Source organism: Ranitomeya variabilis, chromosome 5, assembly GCF_051348905.1.
Source record: "Ranitomeya variabilis isolate aRanVar5 chromosome 5, aRanVar5.hap1, whole genome shotgun sequence".
In the NCBI taxonomy this organism is placed as follows: Eukaryota; Metazoa; Chordata; class Amphibia; order Anura; family Dendrobatidae; genus Ranitomeya; species Ranitomeya variabilis.
The window spans coordinates 483,932,205-483,954,216 of NC_135236.1; the positions used below are offsets into that span (position 1 = coordinate 483,932,205).

The 22,012-nt window shown below is 41.6% G+C and overlaps 1 protein-coding gene across 3 annotated transcripts in view; it reads right to left on the reverse strand.

The window, feature by feature from the left end:
* Positions 1–22,012, reverse strand: part of CFAP54 (cilia and flagella associated protein 54) — a 615,020-nt gene that overhangs the window by 306,153 nt on the left and 286,855 nt on the right. For all 3 annotated transcript variants that reach the window (XM_077265522.1, XM_077265521.1, XM_077265523.1), the window contains 2 exons: positions 3,983–4,137; positions 2,167–2,348 (listed from right to left, as the gene is read on the reverse strand). In XM_077265522.1, the coding sequence (XP_077121637.1) occupies positions 2,167–2,348; positions 3,983–4,137 (337 nt within the window). The remainder of the gene's footprint in view (positions 1–2,166; positions 2,349–3,982; positions 4,138–22,012) is intronic.

The window sequence follows — 22,012 nt, forward strand, 5'->3', positions numbered from 1 at the left end:
AGCATTTAGTGAACCTAGCAAAAAAGCCAAACAAAAAACACGAGTGGGATTGCACTTTTTTTGCAATTTCACTGCACTTGGAATTTTTTCCCATTTTCTAGTACACGACATTGGTAAAACCAATGATGTCGTTCAAAAGTACAACTCGTTCCGCAAAAAATAAGCCCTCACATGGCCATATTGACGGAAAAATAAAAAAGTTATGGCTCTGGGAAGGAGGGGAGCAAAAAACGAATACGGAAAAATGGAAAGTCCCAAGGTCATGAAGGGGTTAAAATCCTGCAGTGCCCGCAAGGTTCCCTTGCTCAAGAAGGCACATGTGCAGGCCCGTCTGAAGTTTGCCAATGAACACATGGATGATTCTGTGAGTGATTGGGAGAAGGTGCTGTGGTCAGATGAGACAAAAAATGAGGTCTTTGGCATTAACTCAACTCATCATGTTTGGTGGGAGAGAAATGTTGCCCATGACCCAAAGAACACTGTCGCCACAAACAATTATGTTTTGGGGGTGTTTCTCTGTTAAGGGCACAGGACTACTTCACCGCATCCATGGGAGAATGGATGGCGCCATGTACCGTAAAATCCTGAGTGACAACCTCCTTCCCTCCGCCAGGACATTAAAAATGGGTCGTGGCTGGGTCCTCCAGCAAGAAAATGACCCAAAACATACAGCCAAGGCAACAAAGGAGTGGGTCAAAAAGAAGCACATTAAGGTCATGGAGTGGCCTAGCCAGTCTTCAGACCTTAATCCCATAGAAAACTTATGGAGGGAGTTGAAGCTTCGAGTTGCCAAGCGACAGCCTCAAAATCTTAATGATTTAGAGATGATCTGCAAAGAGGAGTGGACCAAAATTCCTCCTAACATGTGGGCAAACCTCATCATCAACTACAAAAAACGTCTGACTGCTGTGCTTGCCAACAAGAGTTTTGCCACCAATTATTAAATTGTGTTGGCAGAGGGATCAAATACTTACAGTATTTCTCACTGAAAAATGCAAATACATTTTTATAATCTATACAATGTGATTTTCTGGATTTTATTTTTGATATTCTACCTCTCAATGTGAAAATTAACCTACCCTTAAAATTATAGACTGTTCAAGTCTTTGCAGGGGCAAACGTACAAAATCAGAAATGGATCAAATAATTATTTCCTTCACTGTATATGACCTATTAATATGGGCATACAAGTATTAGAAATGTTACACTAGTCTCACCTGTATGTCTCATATTAGTCTTGATGCTGAAAAATGTTATATTCTGTCTTTATGTTAATGATTTCTTCCAGGCTCTGGGGCGTGCGGTGCCTGGAATAAATTCCTGCCTCCTGTCTTCATTGTAATACTTCCCATCAGCATCAGTTAAAGCCCCGGAATCCTGCGCCCTGCACTCCATCAGAAATACATACCTCATCTTCCCTTCTGTGGGCACTGCATTCAGAGATCTTCTCTGCTCATGTGCACTCCGAATTTTTTTTTGCAGAGTTTATAGAGCAGAACCTTTGCAAAACCTATAAGATTTTTTTTTTTTTTTATTAGATTTGGACTGTTTCCGCTCCAAAGACGCCTAATAAAACTCAGTGTGGACATACCATAAAATATAAATCAATTCTATGACAATATATTAGCTTTTGTAGATGATTAGCCATTAAAGTCACCTTCTACCCCATCACTGAAGGTGACTATACATTTTGCCACATTAGTCACTTGGATGCAGAAGGACCATAATGTTGGTCTCAAAGAACGAGTCATCGGGATGCAAACTGAAGGCCCCAGGTTGAGTGAGTATACATGACAAAGGAATTGCTGCTTTTCAGTAACAGGGTAGTGGGTCGCATTAAGCTGTATCCACAAAACACAGGAAAATCCATCATTGCTGCCCACCAGACAAAGTGTCTACTGCCAAGCAATGGCACAAGCTTCTTTGGGAAAGTGTTCAGCAAATCAAATGATTACAAAAAGTTTGAAAGGCGTACTGCTATAAAGATACACAGCTCATTTTAAATACATCATGCAAATGTGAGTGAAATAAGAATTGTTAATAGTGGAAGATAAGTGTGACAGTGCTACAAAAATACAAAATCTAATATTTAAAATTAATTTCATGAGATACAAATGGTTGTAATACAGGAACATAAATAGGGTCTTTCCTGGGAAAGTGTCTTACCACTGCTCTTTTAAGATGCATAAAAATCTTCCCAAGGTGATCTAAAAGAATGGCTGACGACACGTTTAGCTTTACTTGTTCTTTTAAGGGAGGTGATGACGTCTCTGTGTCATTGGTCATTTGTGTACGAGGAGTCTCTAGATCACTCCGCTTTGTACTTGGTTCAGAAATATCCAGTGAATCTAGACAGTAATAAATAAGAAGTGTGATCAATCATGAAAACACGTTTACAGCAAACATATAATAAGAAATAACAAGGAAAGGATACAGGAGGTATGTCTGAACACATTTTTACCACTTCTGGTTGGATACTAATATAATTACAGGTATTTATGTAAGGTGTGTTTGTATTTATTTTTACTGTCCGTAATAAAAAGGTGATTTCCCAAAACACAATTAACATTTTTATTCTACAACATGATTGGTGGGATTTTTTTTCACTTGGTTGAGACAGTGAGACTAGTAGATCACTTTTCCATCCCAGAGAATGTAAGAATGTGCCATATTACGTCTTAGAATACTTTATCAGTATTTATGTACAGCACATATATGTAATCTTTTTATTTGACAGGTACACACTAGAATTAATGACTATCTACGATATTGCACATTAAAGGGGTTATCTGGGACTATTCTTTTTTTTTTTACTATGGGCCTAAGAACTAATTGACAGGTATTTGCTACCTACTTGCTTGTTGTGCCTGGCGCCTATCTCTGCCAGCACAGATTGATCACAAACCACTTCTGCTGGCAACTGTGGCTTCCACTAATGTCAAGTGGACAGAGCAGCTCTTTCCCTTCCGCAATGCTCTGTTGAGAGGGCATTACCCTGCCGATGTCAAGCTGATTGACAGTCTGATCCACTCTGCCTAACTTCATTGAGCTGGCTGTCAATCAGCATGACAACAGCAGTTACGCCCATTGACAGAGAAGTCTGGGAGAGGAAGAGCTGCTCTGTTGATATTGAGCTGCTGAATCTCCGTCAGCAGCGGTCAATGAACGATCTGTGCCGGTGACGAGTAAACAGGCAGGTAGTTAGAAACCATCTGCCTGTTACTTTTTATATTTATAATAATTAAAAAAAATATCCTGGATAAGTCCAGCAATACCTGCACATGGCCAGGTCATTTCTCTGTTACTGAGAAATTTGCGTTTTAATAGATTTGCAAATGAAGCGGAAGTGCTTTTGGTGCTTGGAAGCACTTCCTAGGCCTCTGCTGTATTTATGCTTGACTGACAGCTCCTCTTCTATGTGACTTAAAGCAAAGAAGTTGTCAGGCCAACAGAAGTCAGGATGGGGATTAGAGATGGGGAGAGCAGAGACTTGGGGAGTGCTTCCTTGCATCGAAAGCACTTCAGAAAATGCATTTAAATGCGGATATCTCAGTTAAGAAAGACTGACTGCTTTTCGCGTCATATTCTGTAAGAAGCCAGAGGAGGCTTACAGCACAGAAGGAAGCATGATCAGATATATATATCTGTATAAGAAACTATTACCATTTACATAGGACGAAGCAGTAGCCAAATGACGATTCTTACTAATGGTTATTATTATTGCCAGTGATGACTCAGTAACCCCATTTATAAAGTGTGCGCCATTTGTGGATGGTTTGCGATGTACAATTTCAGAGCTGGCACACGGTGAAAGGCACGTCTTTTACAAAGTGCTAGCTGTACAGTCCCTTAGAGCTCAAGCCATTACACAGGCAATTTGCAAGTCGATGGAGGCGTTTTGAGAATGCAATTAGATTTGTAATTAAATGCAAAAACAGAGTAAAATATTGGACATTGTGGTATAAATTTATAAAATGTTTACCCGTTACTTTGGCATCTGGTGGAAGATCTAGTTTAAGTGAGGGATGAAGGTGACCTAGGCGAGACATTTGCTCATCTGCAGCACTTGTTTCCGTTGCCATGACTACAGTGCCAGCATGATGCAAAGTGAATAATTCGGGATCCAGAATTCTATAGCTGCACAAACACAGAAAAACACATGTATGGAACCAAAACAAATGTTAATTCCGAGCAATTAATTCAGTCACAACAACTTGAAGAACAGACACTTTTCCACTTAACTAGAAACTTGGAAGCAGGCAGCAGGTACAATTTGGCAGAGGAATGAGAAAAGTCTTCTACTTAAATATTCAGCAGTAAAATGAGCATTTACCCTTCATTTCAAGAAAAGACTTCATCATGTGATAACTTCAAGCTCAAAGCCTTCAGCTCAGAATAGCTTGTTTTATTTTTAGTTAATGTTCCACTGTATGAAACAGTTCTGTCATTTTATATACTAGAAATGGAACTTAAGGGTTATGGACACCTTTGAAATGGAAAAATAACTTTCACATACAACAGCCCCCCTTGCAGTTTGAAGCCTACCCAAGTTTCAGTTTTTTTTCTTGTGGGAACTTCGCTTTGTAATAATATAGGCTGGATGGGAGGTCTGTAAGTTTCCAGGGTGCTACTGTCTTCATTGGCTCATAAATCAGCACAGATTCTTTTCTACACTTTTTTCCCTCTTTGTGTGCTTTCCTCCTTTTCTATAGACTGCTTCCTCTCCTCTCTCTGAGACTGTACAAGCTTTCTACCCTCTCCACACTGTGAAGATCAGTGTTAATCCTGTCCGTGCTGATATCTAAAAGGCTAGGGTCACATGACCATTTTCTATCCATCCGAGAAAATCGGTCCGATTATGTTAATCACACTTTCAGCAGTGTTTGATGGGAGTAGGATCTGATTTAATCAAAGGTGGAGAAAAAAAAAACGTTTCTTCGACTTTTATATTCTGTCAGTTCGTGAAAATTGTACCGCACTCGCACACGGACCCATGTACTTAATTGGTCGCATGTCATCTGATTCTTGGAAGCTCTCCATTTTGAAAAAGCACTGAGCTAGATAACAGACTCGTAGAAACTCTCCAGCAGAAAAATGGAAGATTTTTTTTTTATTGACGACTATTTATAAAAGATACTTAATTTTAAATTTAGGAAAACACAATCTGTATGAAGGTGTACATAGCATTAAAGAGTAACAGTTGTTTTATCTCAGAAATCAATAGAATACATGGAATTTAGAAACTTTGTAATATTTCCTATCAGAGAAATCTGCTTCTTTCTCCACCAGGACTGATAATTATTTCTCAAAATTCTCAACTCAGGCATAAAATCAGTATTCAGTGAAGACAGACTTTCACAATGCTGAGATAGGAGATGGAAGTTGCTATTACATAGTTACATAGTAACCCTTGAGAAAGGCGATAGCCGAAACGTGCGTCGGGGGATACAGGGGTGAAGTGCCAATCCACGCTGTGACTTGTTTCCACATTACCTGGTATGTATAGTATTATATACTTAGTATGAAATATGCTTGTCAGCTAATCTTATGGACCTGTGTGTCCAATGCAGGCTTCTTTGAATCCTATGCACAGTCACTTTAATTTTCTGCTATACTAGCCTTGGCTATAATGTGGGCATATATATACTACAGGCACATACCCCCTGTTTCTGTAGGTGCGTGCTGAGTACAGCACGGGGACCACTTCCCTCTGCTCATTTTAAACCTGTAATAAATTGTTAATAAAGTTTGTTTACATATTTATCTGGACTTTATGCTGCTTCTTTTTCCTTTGGTTGATAGTTACATAGTACCATAGTTAGTAAGGTTGATGGAAGACTTTAAGTCCATCTAGTTCAACCCATAGCCTAACCTAACATGTTGATCCAGAGGAAGGCAAAAAAAAACCCATGTGGTAAGAGTAAGCTCCACATTGGGGAAAACAATTCCTTCCCGACCCCACATACGGCAATCAGACTAGCTCCCTGGATCAACGCCTTATCAAGGAATCTGGTATATATACCCTGTAACATTATACTTTTCCAGAAAGGCATCCAGTCCCCTCTTAAATTTAAGTAATGAATCACTCATTACAACATCATACGGCAGAGAGTTCCATAGTCTCACTGCTCTTACAGTAAAGAATCCGCGTCTGTTATTATGCTTAAACCTTCTTTCCTCCAGACGTAGAGGATGCCCCCTTGTCCCTGTCTCAGGTCTATGATTAAAAAGATCATCAGAAAGGTCTTTGTACTGTCCCCTCATATATTTATACATTAACATAAGATCACCCCTTAGTCTTCGTTTTTCCAAACTAAATAGCCCCAAGTGTAATAACCTATCTTGGTATTGCAGACCCCCAGTCCTCTAATAACCTTGGTCGCTCTTCTCTGCACTCGCTCTAGTTCAGCTTTGTCTTTCTTATACACCGGAGACCAGAACTGTGCACAGTATTCTAAGTGTGGTCGAACTAGTGACTTGTATAGAGGTAAAATTATGTTCTCCTCATGAGCATCTATGCCTCTTTTAATACATCCCATTATTTTATTTGCCTTTGTAGCAGCTGCCTGACACTGGCCACTGAATATGAGTTTGTCATCCACCCATACACCCAGGTCTTTTTCATGGACGGTTTTGCCCAGAGTTTTAGAATTAAGCACGTAGTTATACATCTTATTACTTCTACCCAAGTGCATGACCTTACATTTATCCCCATTAAAGCTCATTTGCCATTTATCAGCCCAAGCTTCTAGTTTACATAAATCATCCTGTAATATAAAATTGTCCTCCTCTGTATTGATTACCCTGCAGAGTTTAGTGTCATCTGCAAATATTGAAATTCTACTCTGAATGCCCCCTACAAGGTCATTAATAAATATGTTAAAAAGAAGAGGGCCCAATACTGACCCCTGTGGTACCCCCACTGCTAACCGCGACCCAGTCCGAGTGTGCTCCATTAATAACCACCCTTTGTTTCCTATCCCTGAGCCAGCTCTCAACCCACTTGCACATATTTTCCCCTATCCCCATTATTCTCATTTTATGTATCAACCTTTTATGTGGCACCGTATCAAAAGCTTTTGAAAAGTCCATATACACTACATCTACTGGGTTCCCTTGGTCCAGTCCGGAACTTACCTCTTCATAGAAGCTGATCAAATTAGTCTGACATGAACGGTCCCTAGTAAACCCGTGCTGATACTGGGTCATGAGGTTATTCCTCTTCAGATACTCCAGTATAGCATCCCTTAGAATGCCCTCCAGGATTTTACCCACAGTAGAGGTTAAGCTTACTGGCCTATAATTTCCAAGTTCAGTTTTTGTCCCCCTTTTGAATATTGGTACCACATTTGCTATACGCCAGTCCTGTGGTACAGACCCTGTTATTATGGACTCTTTAAAGATTAAAAATAATGGTCTATCAATGACTGTACTTAATTCCTGCAGTACTCGGGGGTGTATCCCATCCGGGCCCAGAGATTTGTCAATTTTTGTGATTTTTAGACACCGCCGTACTTCCTGCTGGGTTAAGCAGGTAACATTTAATGGGGAATTTTTATCACTAGTCATATTGGCTGCCATGGGATTTTCTTTTGTAAATACTGATGAAAAAAAGTCATTTAGCATATTGTCTTTTTCCTCATCCTCATCCACCATTTCACCCAGACTATTTTTAAGGGGGTCAACACTATCATTTTTTAGTTTCTTACTATTTATGTAGTTAACGAATATTTTGGGGTTATTTTTGCTCTCTCTGGCAATGAGTCTCTCTGTCTCAATCTTTGCTGCCTTGATTTGCTTTTTACAGAATTTATTTAATTTTTTGTATTTATTTAATGCCTCCTCACTACCTACTTCCTTTAATTCTCTAAATGCTTTCTTTTTGTCACTTATTGCGCCCCTTACAGCTCTATTTAGCCATATTGGTTTCCTCCTATTTCTAGTATGTTTATTCCCATACGGTATATACTGTGCACAGGTCCTATCCAGGATGCTAATAAACGTCTCCCATTTTCTTTGTGTACTTTTATGTCTCAGGATATCGTCCCAGTTAATTGCACCAAGATCCTCTCTCATCCGTTGGAAATTTGCCCTCCTGAAGTTTAGTGTCCTTGTCACCCCTCTACTACACATCTTAATAAAGGAGACATGAAAACTTATTATTTTGTGATCACTATTCCCCAAGTGACCCCCAACCCTTTTATTTGATATGCGGTCTGGCCTGTTGGTTAATATTAGGTCTAGCAGTGCCCCCCTTCTTGTTGGGTCCTGAACCAGTTGTGAAAGGTAATTGTCTCTCATAGTTGTCAAAAACCGATTACCTTTACTGGAATTGCAGGTTTCTGTCCCCAATCTATTTCAGGGTAGTTGAAGTCCCCCATAATAATGACTTCTCCTTGAGTCGCAGCTTCATCTATTTGCTTTACGAGGATATTCTCCATTGCTTCCATTATTTTTGGAGATTTATAACAAACCCCTATCAGTAATTTATTATTTTTTCCCCCTCCCCTTATCGCCACCCACAGGGACTCTACATTTTCATTAGATTCACCTATTTTATCACGCAGGATGGGTTTTAAGGTCGATTTTACATACAGACATACCCCACCCCCTCGCTTATCTGTATGGTCATTTCTGAACAGGCTATAGCCCTGCAAGTTAACAGCCCAGTCAAGGCTCTCATCCAGCCATGTTTCAGATATCCCCACCATGTCATAATTATGTTCCAACAACATTAGTTCTAATTCGTCCATTTTGTTGGCGAGGCTTCTGGCATTAGTATACATGCACTTGATGTTCCTCTCTGTACCTCTATTCTTTCTTAAATTACTAACTGTTCTAACCCCACCCCCCATGCCACCGCCACCCCCAACTTCCTTATTTGTGCCCAGGTCTCTATCTGCACTATCTTCCCCTCCTATAAAATGAATACCCTGCCCCCCAATCCCTAGTTTAAACACTCCTCCAACCTTCTAGCCATTTTCTCCCCCAGCACAGCTGCACCTTCCCCATTGAGGTGTGCAGCCAGTCCCTAGCGTAGAGCCTGTAGCCAACTGAGAAGTCGGCCCAGTTCTGCAGGAACCCAAACCCCTCCTTCCTACACCAATTCTTGAGCCACTTATTAACCTCCCTAATCTTGGTAAGATTCTATGTGGAATAGAGGGGAAAGGCGGAGGAAGGAGTTAGAGATATGGCTGTTCCCTCCTCCCTCCTTCCGTCTTCATAGAAGCTTAGCAGCAGCTGTTACTTCGGTAATGTGAATGTCTGTCTTCACCGAACAAGGCTCAATAAGCTTTGGATGACCAATTCGGGGAAAGTCGTGGGAAACTCTGGACTACATTGGAACCTTCATGGGAACTTTTTTTTTTTTATAATAAATTAGTATATGAGGGACAGTGTTTTTATTTCTCTCTTTTTATGTTTTTCATGTTTCCATTTGTGGACTAGGTAGGATTCCTTCAACTACATCGGATTCCCTGGACTACGGTGGACCTGCCTGGGATTTTTTTTAAAATAAATTTGTGAACTAGGGATGTGTCGGAGAGTGTTTCTTAAATGAAATATTTGTATTTGTTCTTTTTAGTACTGGGTTAGTAATGGGGGTGCCTGATAGACACCTCTCCATTACTAACACTAGCTGTGTTTTTTGACAATTTACAGCTGACATTAACCCAACTACCATTACCCCGAATGCCAAAGCACCAGGGAAATCAGAAAGCGCCAAAATTGGTGCATCGAATGTGAAGCGCCACTTCTGGGGCAGATGGGGGCAGGTATTTTTAGACTGGGAAGGGCCCAATAACCATGAACCTTCCCTGTCTGATAATATCAGCTCTTAACTGTCTGCTTTATGTTTGCTGGTTCTAAAAAATAGAGTGAACTCCAAGTCATTTTTTATTTATTTCTTTGTTTAATAGCTTAAACATTAAGTTACATACAAGGCACTGAAAGGTGCCTTGTTTATAATGTGTCCTGGTGTTTTGCAATTAGATGTCTATCTATCTATTGACCTATCCATAAAGGGTCTTTGCAAAGCTGCAAACATGTTACACATAAAAATCATTATTTCCTGCAAGCCATTTTATTCTTGTATGAGTCACACGAATGGCACATGGATGTCACAAGGAAGCCATCCATGTGTGGCACGTATTTACAAGAACCCATAGACTTGTATGGGTCCATGTGACATGTGCATGGATCAAAAACGAATATTCCAGACATCTCCGCAGCCCCATAGATTATAATGAGTGTGCGTGTGTACATGTCTCCGCTACATGTGAAAACGGACGCCACATGTACCAAAGACACATGCATGTGAAGGGGGCCTAAGCAGCAGTGGTATTCCGCCTCTATACATGTGTAATTCTGGACATTGTGGGATCTATTAACGGGATTGTGGAGGTGTTGGTTAGCATAAGCCATTGATTTTATTCTGATGAGATGACCTAAGCATAAGTCCTCAATTTCATAGTCCTGTTCAAACCTTTTAAGCCCTGACTTCAAGCTTGTAGACCTTCAGGCTTTTATGAGCCCCCAGCTGACCCGAAAACCCATTGGCAATCCGGTTGCATGTGGGCGAATGGAGAGACAGACCAAGCCTCCTCTTTCTATGTAACCACTTACAAGCTGCAGTTGATATTGTCTACAGCGTCTAAAGGGTAAAACAGCCAGGATATGAGTGTTATGTTGCAAGCTCAGCTCAAAAGCCAACTTCATACATTTTTTGCAACTCACACCACAAATATGGATGCTAAACATTGGTTATATTGTCACTGTGAGGGAATAGTCACAACATTAAAGGTTTTAACATTTGGAGGTTATTGCCTTATTACATGTGCCACATGGACATCCTTAAGGAATCTTAGACATCTCATGACCATGGATGTCCAAAATATGCAACTGGGTTCGGAAATATTTTTTAAAGTGACCGAATTTTCACAATTTTGCTTCTGTACATCAGTACAACGTAAACTAAGCCCTTAAAGTGGTTTTCTGTATTCAGAAAAAGCCTGTCAGCTGGCACAATTTATTTAAGGAAAAACATTCACACATCCATGTCAATTTTTACATACATGTTAAACTGACCATTTTATTCTCACATGTCATACGCATTGCCTCCATATTGGATCGTTTTTCTTTTCTCATCCATTTTAAGCATAGACTATGCAAACTTTTATTTATCTACTGACTCTTAACAATACATCAATGTAAAACAGATAAAACATGGATGGAACACAAAAGTACAAAGCATGTCTTCTTTGTTTAATCTGTTTTACACGTAAACCTATTAAGTTTAATGGCAAAGTCAGATTAGCAAATGGGATGAGAATTGGACCTGCTCTGAGTCTTATGGACAGGACATATAGTATGAACAAAGATGTGTGCAGCAATCCATGAAACTCTTTGGGTCCATGCGCTGTCCAAAAAAATAATGGATATATTACGGACATGTCACACAGATGTGTGAATGTAACCCTATTTATCATCTCTGGGATCAGGGCTGAGTCTCTACTGCTACTCCCCATGCCTGTTATTGTCTGCCGCACAGATTCACATAAATCAGTGACCTCAGCCTGTAAGTGTAGATGGCACGAGCCACTCCGCGCTGCCAACCTCAGTTATAGGCAATATGATATCAGCACTACAGATAATAATAAACTCAAGAAGCAGTGGCAGAAACTCAGCTTTGGACCCAGGGAGGGTGAGTAAAGAAGAGTATGTCTTTTTACGACAAAACTGCATTTGGCGACAAGGGTTTCTGAAAACGGGAAACTCCTTTAACATGCAACTGAATTGTTTCAACTATAATTTAAGAGATATAAAAATACTGCGCTGATCATTTAAAAATTACAACCTCTATTGTACACCGTCCTACATTTTGAAAGACTCAAAACTAATCTGACTGACAAACAAAAATTTATAGGTTTATATTTAAGGTTTGTTTTTAGTACTTTAAAGGGGTGCTCCGAAAGCCAAAAGTAATTTTCCTTCTAAATCCCAACTAATTTAGTGCCATAATCAAAACGATTTTCTAATACTTAAACTATCCTTACCTAACTACACTGCTTTTCTATTTTTTTATTTTTTTTTTCACTTTCTTTGAGTATTCCATGCGGGAATACTCAAATGAAGCGTTACAAGGGGCCAGAGGTTGTGGTCAGTGCCGAGGCCTCTGCCCCTCCATGGAACAAAGCATCATCAGTGACCTTCATTTTAGGTAATGGGCTAGAACATGACCAGTGTGCACAATGACAGCGCTCTCACTCGCCAGGTTAGATCAGCTGTAATGAGTCGGCAACGAAGCGCACTTTCAGTGTGTGATATCAGAATACCTAGCGTGCTGAGACCAGCGCGGCCCTCTGAAAGTACGTTACTGGTTTCTGCACGCTGGGTATTCTGACAACGCGCTTTGTTGCTGGCTCATTACTACAAATTTGAGCAGGCAACAGACAGCGCGCTGTCATTGTGCATATCGCACAGTTGTATGGACTAGCCCAGGACCTTAAACTAGCGCCACTGATGACATTTCTTTTCAGGGAAGAAGTAGAGGCTGCGGCACTGACCGCAGCCTATACCCCCTGATGATTCTTCGTTTGAGGATCCCAACCTGGAATATTCTCAAATGAAGCATCATCAAAAAGGAAGTAAAAAAAAAAAAGAAAAGCAGTTAGTGTAGTTAGGGAAGAATTGGGGATTTTCAATGCAAATATATTAGAAAATAGCTTGCAATATGGCACTAAATAGATAGGGATTTAGGAGGACAATTAATTTTGGACTTCGGACCATGCTTTTAAATATTTTTCAGCCCGATGACTGGCTCAATCCTGGAAGCCATGGACACCACCAAATACCCAGTTTCTTTCCTGAAGATGTAATGCCAGGCCTTTATTGCAGTCATCTAAAAATTCTGCTTGCTCAAAAACTTTCTGTACTTAGCTACTTGTGAACGGTCATGCTGTACAGTCCTCAAATAGGCATTTTACATAAAAGAATGGCTAAAAAGGAAGTAATCTCCTCACCTTATTGCCATGTTAATTTGAGATACTAAAGTAATTGACAATTCTGTGATTTATCAAATTCTTAACAGTATTAGCCTAATAATATGTTGGGAGGAATTTAGCAATGATTTACCGTTATTTATTTTACGCTAACTTGGTCAAACGCTCATTAGGTATCATCACTTGAATCATACTGTATAATAAAAAATATTCATTTTTGATCTGTGCAGCTTTACCGTCAGCTTTGTGAATAATCGACACAATCCCATTTTACAGAATTCTCATCTACATTATCGCAAACACCTTGGGGAGAAAGCTTTTGTCAAGTGAAACTTTTGCTAGCTCTTTTTGATTTCTCATAAAAAGTAGATCAATAACTTGAGCTCTCGTAACAAATGTAATAGCAACTAGAAAAATTTCAATCTGACCAAAGTAATTGGTTTAACGGCGGTTTGAGAAGATTCATACCGAGTTCCCCGGAGAGATGAGGAAAACAAGAAGACCATTTTCTAATAAATGTCCTAATAATAGTGGTTGAACTGATGTGCAAATCTGCTTTTTTTGTGTAGTTTTTATTGGTTGTGTCAGGAAAAAAAGTGCACTTTTAAAAAGAAATGTATTGTGTATGCAATATACAGCTTATATAGCTCTGCACAAAGTAGTACAAAAAGGAGAGCTTCTAAGCAGAACACAAAATATCACTTTTACTCCAGTGTATCTTTGGAGAAAAAAAAAAAAAATCGCTAAAAATTCCCCTTTTGCTGTATTAAAGAGAACTTGCCTGCAGGTTTACTAAAACAAACCAAACACTCGTATGTTACATTGCTGCAATGGAGAGACTATCCATACCTTCATTTTTGTTAATCCTTTTTTGAGTTCCAAAGTAATCCTCTAATCCAGGTATGTCAAACTTAGACAAAATTAAAAATATGGACAAAGCTGAGAGCCAACCTTGATATTTAACCCCTTCATGACCCAGCCTATTTTGGCCTTAATGACCTTGCCGTTTTTTGCAATTCTGACCAGTGTCCCTTTATGAGGTAATAACTCAGGAACGCTTCAACGGATCCTAGCGATTTTGTTTTTTCGTGACATATTGGGCTTCATGTTAGTGGTAAATTTAGGTCGATAATTTCTGAGTTTATTTGTGAAAAAATGGAAATTTAGCGAAAATTTTGAAAATTTTGCAATTTTCACATTTTGAATTTTTATTCTGTTAAACCAGAGAGTTATGTGACACAAAATAGTTAATAAATAACATTTCCCACATGTCTACTTTACATCACCATAATTAGGGAAACAAATTTTTTTTTTGCTAGGAAGTTATAAGGGTTAAAATTTGACCAGTGATTTTTCATTTTTACAACAAAATTTACAAAACCATTTTTTTTAGGGACCACCTCACATTTGAAGTCAGTTTGAGGGTTCTATATGACTGAAAATACCCAAAAGTGACACCATTCTAAAAACTGCACCTATCAAGGTGCTCAAAACCACATTCAAGAAGTTTATTAACCCTTCAGGTGTTTCACAGCAGCAGAAGCAACATGGAAGGAATAAATTAACATTTAACTTTTTAGTCACAAAAATGATCTTTTCGCAACAATTTTTTTATTTTCCCAAGGGTAAAAGGAGAAACTGGACCACGAACGTTGTTGTCCAATTTGTCCTGAGTACGCTGATACCTCATATGTGGGGGTAAACCACTGTTTGGGCGCACGGCAGGGCTCGGAAGGGAAGGAGCGCCATTTGACTTTTTGAATGAAAAATTGGCTCCAATCTTTAGCGGACACCATGTCGCGTTTGGAGAGCCACCGTGTGCCTAAACATTGGAGCACCCCCACAAGTTACCCCATTTTGGAAACTAGACCCCCCAAGGAACTTATCTAGAAGCATAGTGAGCACTTTAAAGCCCCAGGTGCTTCACAAATTAATCCGTAAAAATGAAAAAGTACTTTTTTTTCGCAAAAAAATTATTTTAGCCTCAATTTTTTCATTTTCACATGGCCAACAGGATAAAATGGATCCTAAAATTTGTTGGAAATTTCTCCTGAGTACACCGATACCTCACATGTGGGGGTAAACCACTGTTTGGGCACATGGTAAGGCTCGGAAGGGAAGGAGCGCCATTTGACTTTTTGAATGAAAAATTATCTCCATCGCTAGCGGACACCATGTCAGGTTTGGAGAGCCCCCGTGTGCCTAAACATTGTAGCTCCCCCACAAGTGACCCCATTTTGGAAACAAGGCCCCCCAAGGAACTTATCTAGAAGCATAGTGAGCACTTTAAACCCTCATGTGCTTCACAAATTGATCCATAAAAATGAAAAAGTACTTTTTTTTCACACAAAATTTATTTTAGCCTCAATTTTTTCATTTTCACATGGGCAACAGGATAAAATGGATCCTAAAATTTGTTAGGCAATTTCTCCTGAGTACGCCGATACCTCATATGTGGGGGTAAACCACTGTTTGGGTGCACGGCAAGGCTCGGAAGGGAAGGCGCGCGGACACCATGTCGCGTTTGGAGAGCCCCTGTGTGCCTAAACATTGGAGCTCCCCTACAAGTGACCCCATTTTGGAAACTAGACCCCCCAAGGAACTTATCTAGATGCATAGTGAGCACTTAAAACCCCCAGGTGCTTCACAGAAGTTTATAACGCAGAGCCATGAAAATAAAAAATTATTTTTCTTTCCTCAAAAATGATCTTTTCGCAACAATTTTTTTATTTTCCCAAGGGTAATAGGAGAAATTGGACCCCAAATGTTGTTGTCCAGTTTGTCCTGAGTACGATGATACCCCATATGTGGGGGTAAACCACTGTTTGGGCGCACGGCAGGGCTCGGAAGAGAAGGCACGCCATTTGGCTTTTTGAATGGAAAATTAGCTTCAATCATTAGCGGACACCATGTCGCGTTTGGAGAGCCCCTGTGTGCCTAAACATTGGAGCTCCCGCACAAGTGACCCCATTTTGGAAACTAGACCTCCCAAGGAACTAATCTAGATTCATAGTGAGCACTTTGAACCCCCAAGTGCTTCACAGAAGTTTATAACGCAGAGCCGTGAAAATAATAAATGTGTTTTCTTTCCTCAAAAATATTTGTTTAGCCCAGAATTTTTTAATTTTCCCAAGGGTAACAGGAGAAATTTGACCACAAAAGTTGTTGTCCAGTTTCTCCTGAGTACGCTGATACCCCATATGTGGGGGTAAACCACTGTTTGGGCACATGCCGGGGCTCGGAAGGGAAGTAGTGACGATTTGGAATGCAGACTTTGATGGAATGGTCTGAGGGCATCATGTTACGTTTGCAGAGCCCCTGATGTGCCTAAACAGTAGAAACCCCCCACAAGTGACCCCATTTTGGAAACTAGACCCCCCAAGGAACTTATCTAGATGTGTGGTGAGCACGTTCAAACCCCAAGTGCTTCACAGAAGTTTACAACGCAGAGCCGTGAAAATAAAAAATCATTTTTCTGTCCTCAAAAAAGATGTTTTAGCAAGCAATTTTTTATTTTCACAAGGGTAGCAGGAGAAATTGGACCCCAATATTTGTTGCCCAGTTTGTTGTGAGTACGCTGGTACCCCATATGTGGGGGTAAACCACTGTTTGGGCGCACGTCAGGGCTCGGAAAGGAAGTAGTGACATTTGAAATGCAGACTTTGATAGAATGGTCTGCGGGCATCACGTTGCATTTGCAGAGCCCCTGATGTGCCTAAACAGTAGAAACACCCCATAAGTGACCCCATTTTGGAAACTAGACCCCCCAAAGAACTTATCTAGATGTGTGGTGAGCACATTCAACCCCCACGTGCTTCACAGAAGTTTACAACGCAGAGCCGTGAAAATAAAAAATCATTTTTCTGTCCTCAAAAAAGATGTTTTAGCAAGCAATTTTTTATTTTCACAAGGGTAGCAGGAGAAATTGGACCCCAATATTTGTTGCCCAGTTTGTTGTGAGTATGCTGGTACCCCATATGTGGGGGTAAACCACTGTTTGGGCGCACTTCAGGGCTCGGAAGGGAAGTAGTGACATTTGAAATGCAGACTTTGATAGAATGGTCTGCGGTCATCACGTTGCATTTGCAGAGCCCCTGATGTGCCTAAACAGTAGAAACACCCCATAAGTGACCCCATTTTGGAAACTAGACCCCCCAAAGAACTTATCTAGATGTGTGTTGAGCACGTTCAACCCCCAAGTGCTTCTCAGAAGTTTATAACGCAGAGCCGTGAAAATAAAAAATAATTGTTCTTTCCTCAAAAATTATGTTTTAGCAAGTAATTTTTTATTTTTGCAAGGGTAATAGGAGAAATTGGACCCCAACAGTTGTTGCCCAGTTTGTCCTGAGTACGCTGGTACCCCATATGTGGGGGTAAACCACTGTTTGGGCGCACGTCGGGGCTTGGAAGGGAGGGAGCACCATTTGACTTTTTGAAAGCAAGATTGGCTGGAATCAATGGTGGTGCCATGTTGCGTTTGGAGACCCCTGATGTGCCCAAACAGTGGAAACCCCTCAATTCTAACTTCAACACTAACCCCAACACACCCCTAAACCTAATCCCAACTGTAGCCCTAACCCTAATCACAACCCTAACCCCAACACACCCCTAACCCTAATCCCAACCCTAACCCTAATCCCAACCCTAACCCTAATCCCAACCCTAACCACAACTGTAACCCCAACACACTCCTAACCCTATCCGTAACCCTAACCACAAGCCTAATCTTAACCCTATTTCCAACCCTAGCCCTAATTCCAACCCTAACTCTAATTCCAACCCTAACCCTAAGGCTATGTGCCCACGTTGCGGATTCGTGTGAGATTTTTCCGCACGATTTTTGAAAAATTTGCAGGTAAAAGGCACTGCGTTTTACCTGCAGATTTACAGCGGATTTCCAGTGTTTTTTTGTGCGAATTTCACCTGCGGATTCCTATTGAGGAACCGGTGTAAAACGCTGTGGAAACCGCACAAAGAATTGACATGCTGCGGAAAATACAACGCAGCGTTTCCGCACGGAATTTTCCGCACCATGGGCACAGCGGATTTGGTTTTCCATAGGTGTACATGGTACTGTAAACCTGATGGAAAACTGCTACGAATTCGCAGCAGCCAATCCGCTGCGGATCCGCGGCCAATCCGCTGCGGATCCGCGGCCAATCCGCTGCGGTTCCGCAGCCAAATCCGCACTGTGTACACATGCCATAACCCTAACCCTACCCCTAACCCTAACCCTACCCCTAACCCTAACCCTACCCCTAACCCTAGTTCTAACCCTAGTTCTAACCCTAACCCTAGTGGAAAAAGAAAAAATAAATATTTTCTTTTTTTTATTATTGTCCCTACCTATGGGGGTGATAAAGGGGGGGGGTCATTTACTATTTTTTTTATTTTGATCACTGTGAGGTTTTATCACAGTGATCAAAATGTACATGGAACGAATCTGCCGGCTGGCAGATTCGGCGGGCGCACTGCGCATGCGCCCGCCATCTTGGAAGATGGCGGCACCCAGCGAGGAGACGTACGGACACCGGGAGGATCGGTAAGTATGAAGGGGTGGTGGGGGGGTGGATCGGAGCACAGGGGGGGTGATCGGAGCACAGGGGGGGTGGATCCGAGCAAGGAGGGAGCAGACAGGAGGACGGGGGAGCAGGCAGGCGGACGGAGGGGACCGGGCCACATAACGGAGGACTGGGGGAGCGATCGGTGGCGGTGGGGGGGGCAGATCAGGTTTTCCAGCCATGGCCGATGATATTGCAGCATCGGCCATGGCTGGATTGTAATATTTCACCGTTTTTTTGGGTGAAATATTACAAATCGCTCTGATTGGCAGTTTCACTTTCAACAGCCAATCAGAGCGATCGTAGCCACGAGGGGGTGAAGCCACCCCCCCTGGGCTGAAGCACCACTCCCCCTGTCCCTTCAGATCGGGTGAAATTGGAGTTAACCCTTTTACCCGATCTGCAGGGACGCGATCATTCCATGACGCATACGCTGCGTCACAGGTCGGATTGGCACCGACTTTCATGACGCAGCGTATGCGTCAAAGGTCGGGAAGGGGTTAATAACCCCTCAACCCCCGGAGGTGTTTTCATTTTTGCTTTTTTGTTTTTTGCTCCCCTTCTTCCCAGAGCCATAACTTTTTTACTTTTGGTCAAAATGGGCATCTGAGGGCTTGTTTTTTGCGGGACGAGTTGTACTTTTGAACGACACCATTGGTTGGATTTAACATATTGTGTACTGAAAAATGGGTAAAAATTCAAAATGTGAAATTGCAAAAAAAGTGCATTCAAACAGTTGTTTTTTGTTTTGCTTTTCTACTATGTTCAGCAAATGCTAAAACTGACCTGCCATTATGATTCTCCAGGTCATTACGAGTTCATATATACTAGTCGGCACTCAACTTAAATGATCAAGTGGTGATTTATTGTTGTCCATTGTAATAGGTCTTGCTTCAGACTTTCCTCAGTTACAGACTACAGTGCGTCTATTGGATCAGGTGGACCAATAGGTTCAGTAGAGAAATGCTTGATCTAGAAAATAGAGATTAATCAGTCTGACTATCCGTCATGAATAATATTGGTGGAGATGTTAGAGCCTGTACTTCAGTGTTGGAACCTACTCTGGCACCCTTTCTAGTTGTGCGCACGGTTATCTATTCTATTACGAGTTCAAAGACACCAAACATGTCTAGGTTCTCGTTTATCTAAGTGGTGAAAGAAAATTGCAAAATTTGTTAAAAAAAAAAATTGCGCCATTTTCCGATACCCGTAGCGTCTCCATTTTTCATGATCTTGAGATGGGTGAGGGCTAGGGTTGAGCGACTTTCATTTTTTTAAGATCGAGTCTGGTTTTGTGAAACCCGATTTAGTCCAGAGTCGAGTCGAGTGAAGTCGGCCGATTATCGCTAAAAGTCGGGGATCGACCGAAACACGAAACCCAATGCAAGTCAATGGGGAAGTATAGCCGGCAGTGAGTGGAGGCCAGGAAAACACCTACAGTGCACATTTTACTGCCAAAAACATCCATTCTTGTTTTCTGAAGCTTGTCAATCTTAATTAACTTTATAATAATAGTTGGGCACTGGAAATTGGGGGTCATTTGGCAAAAGTTGTGGGGGTAGGGCTGGTTCAAGGTTTTAGTGGGCCCAGGAAACATGGACTACGTCATGGCGGTGGAGCAGGGAGAGGTAAGTATTTCAACGTTGCAAGTGCTGTGATCCTGAGCAAGCAGGGGGGGCCCACTCGTTCGCATTGGCACTGGCACAGGGCCCCTCAAAGTACGGCGGTGTGTTTGCATGGCGGGGGCGCCTCCCACCAGCAGCGACACTTTTGCGTACTCTGAGTGGCCCTGTGCCAGTGACGTCGCCAACGAGTATGCCCCCCCACCTGATGAAGGAACCTGCACTTTCATCTGCACCTTCCTCTTTGTCCCTGTGTAAGGTGGTATAATATGCGGGAAGGGGAACCTTACTTTCAGCAGGGTCAGATTCTGGCTGTGTAGAGTACAAGGGGAATGTAGTGGTCTAGGTCAATGTACCAGCAGACTCATCTAGCAGTGGCTGGGCAATGGGCAGGATGATGAGGAAACAGATATAGGGCCAAAGAATAAAGTAGGCTAAATGCAGATCAAAATTGGTAACAGGACTAAACAGGCGGCATTGCTTTGTTCAGTGGAGTAGCAAACCCAAGAGCAGCAGACACTGTTTCAAGGGCCTAACCACACTAGTAGGCCAAATGCAGTTTAATATCTGATAGTATAGGCCGAAAGCCAGAATGTGGAAGCTCAGCTTTGTTCAGTTGAGGACAACACCAGGGAGGGGCAGACACCGTTAGTAGGCCCTAACCACCATTTTGTTTTTTAAAAAACACTTAATGAGAGCCAGAAGGTTGAAGCTCAGCTTTATTCAGTTGAGGGCAACACCAGGGAGGGGCAGACACCGTTAGTAGGCCCTAAACACCATTTTGTTTTTTAAAAAACACTTAATGAGAGCCAGAAGGTTGAAGCTCAGCTTTATTCAGTTGAGGGCAACACCAGGCAGGGGCAGACACCGTTAGTAGGCCGGAACCACCATTTTGTTTTTTAAAAAACACTTAATGAGAGCCAGAAGGTTGAAGCTCAGCTTTATTCAGTTGAGGGCAACACCAGGCAGGGGCAGACACCGTTAGTAGGCCGGAACCAGCAATGTGTTTAAAAACAGCAGTTAATCAGAGCCGGAAGGTAGAAGCTCAGCTTTATTCAGTTGAGGGCAACACCAGGGAGGGGCAGAAGCCGTTAGTAGGCCCTAACCACCATTTTGTTTTTTAAAAAACACTTAATGAGAGCCAGAAGGTTGAAGCTCAGCTTTATTCAGTTGAGGGCAACACCAGAGAGGGGCAGACACCGTTAGTAGGCCCTAACCACCATTTTGTTTTTTAAAAAACACTTAATGAGAGCCAGAAGGTTGAAGCTCAGCTTTATTCAGTTGAGGGCAACACCAGGGAGGGGCAGACACCGTTAGTAGGCCCTAAACACCATTTTGTTTTTTAAAAAACACTTAATGAGAGCCAGAAGGTTGAAGCTCAGCTTTATTCAGTTGAGGGCAACACCAGGCAGGGGCAGACACCGTTAGTAGGCCGGAACCACCATTTTGTTTTTTAAAAAACACTTAATGAGAGCCAGAAGGTTGAAGCTCAGCTTTATTCAGTTGAGGGCAACACCAGGGAGGGGCAGACACCGTTAGTAGGCCCTAACCACCATTTTGTTTTTTAAAAAACACTTAATGAGAGCCAGAAGGTTGAAGCTCAGCTTTATTCAGTTGAGGGCAACACCAGGGAGGGGCAGACACCGTTAGTAGGCCCTAACCACCATTTTGTTTTTTAAAAAACACTTAATGAGAGCCAGAAGGTTGAAGCTCAGCTTTATTCAGTTGAGGGCAACACCAGGGAGGGGCAGACACCGTTAGTAGGCCCTAAACACCATTTTGTTTTTTAAAAAACACTTAATGAGAGCCAGAAGGTTGAAGCTCAGCTTTA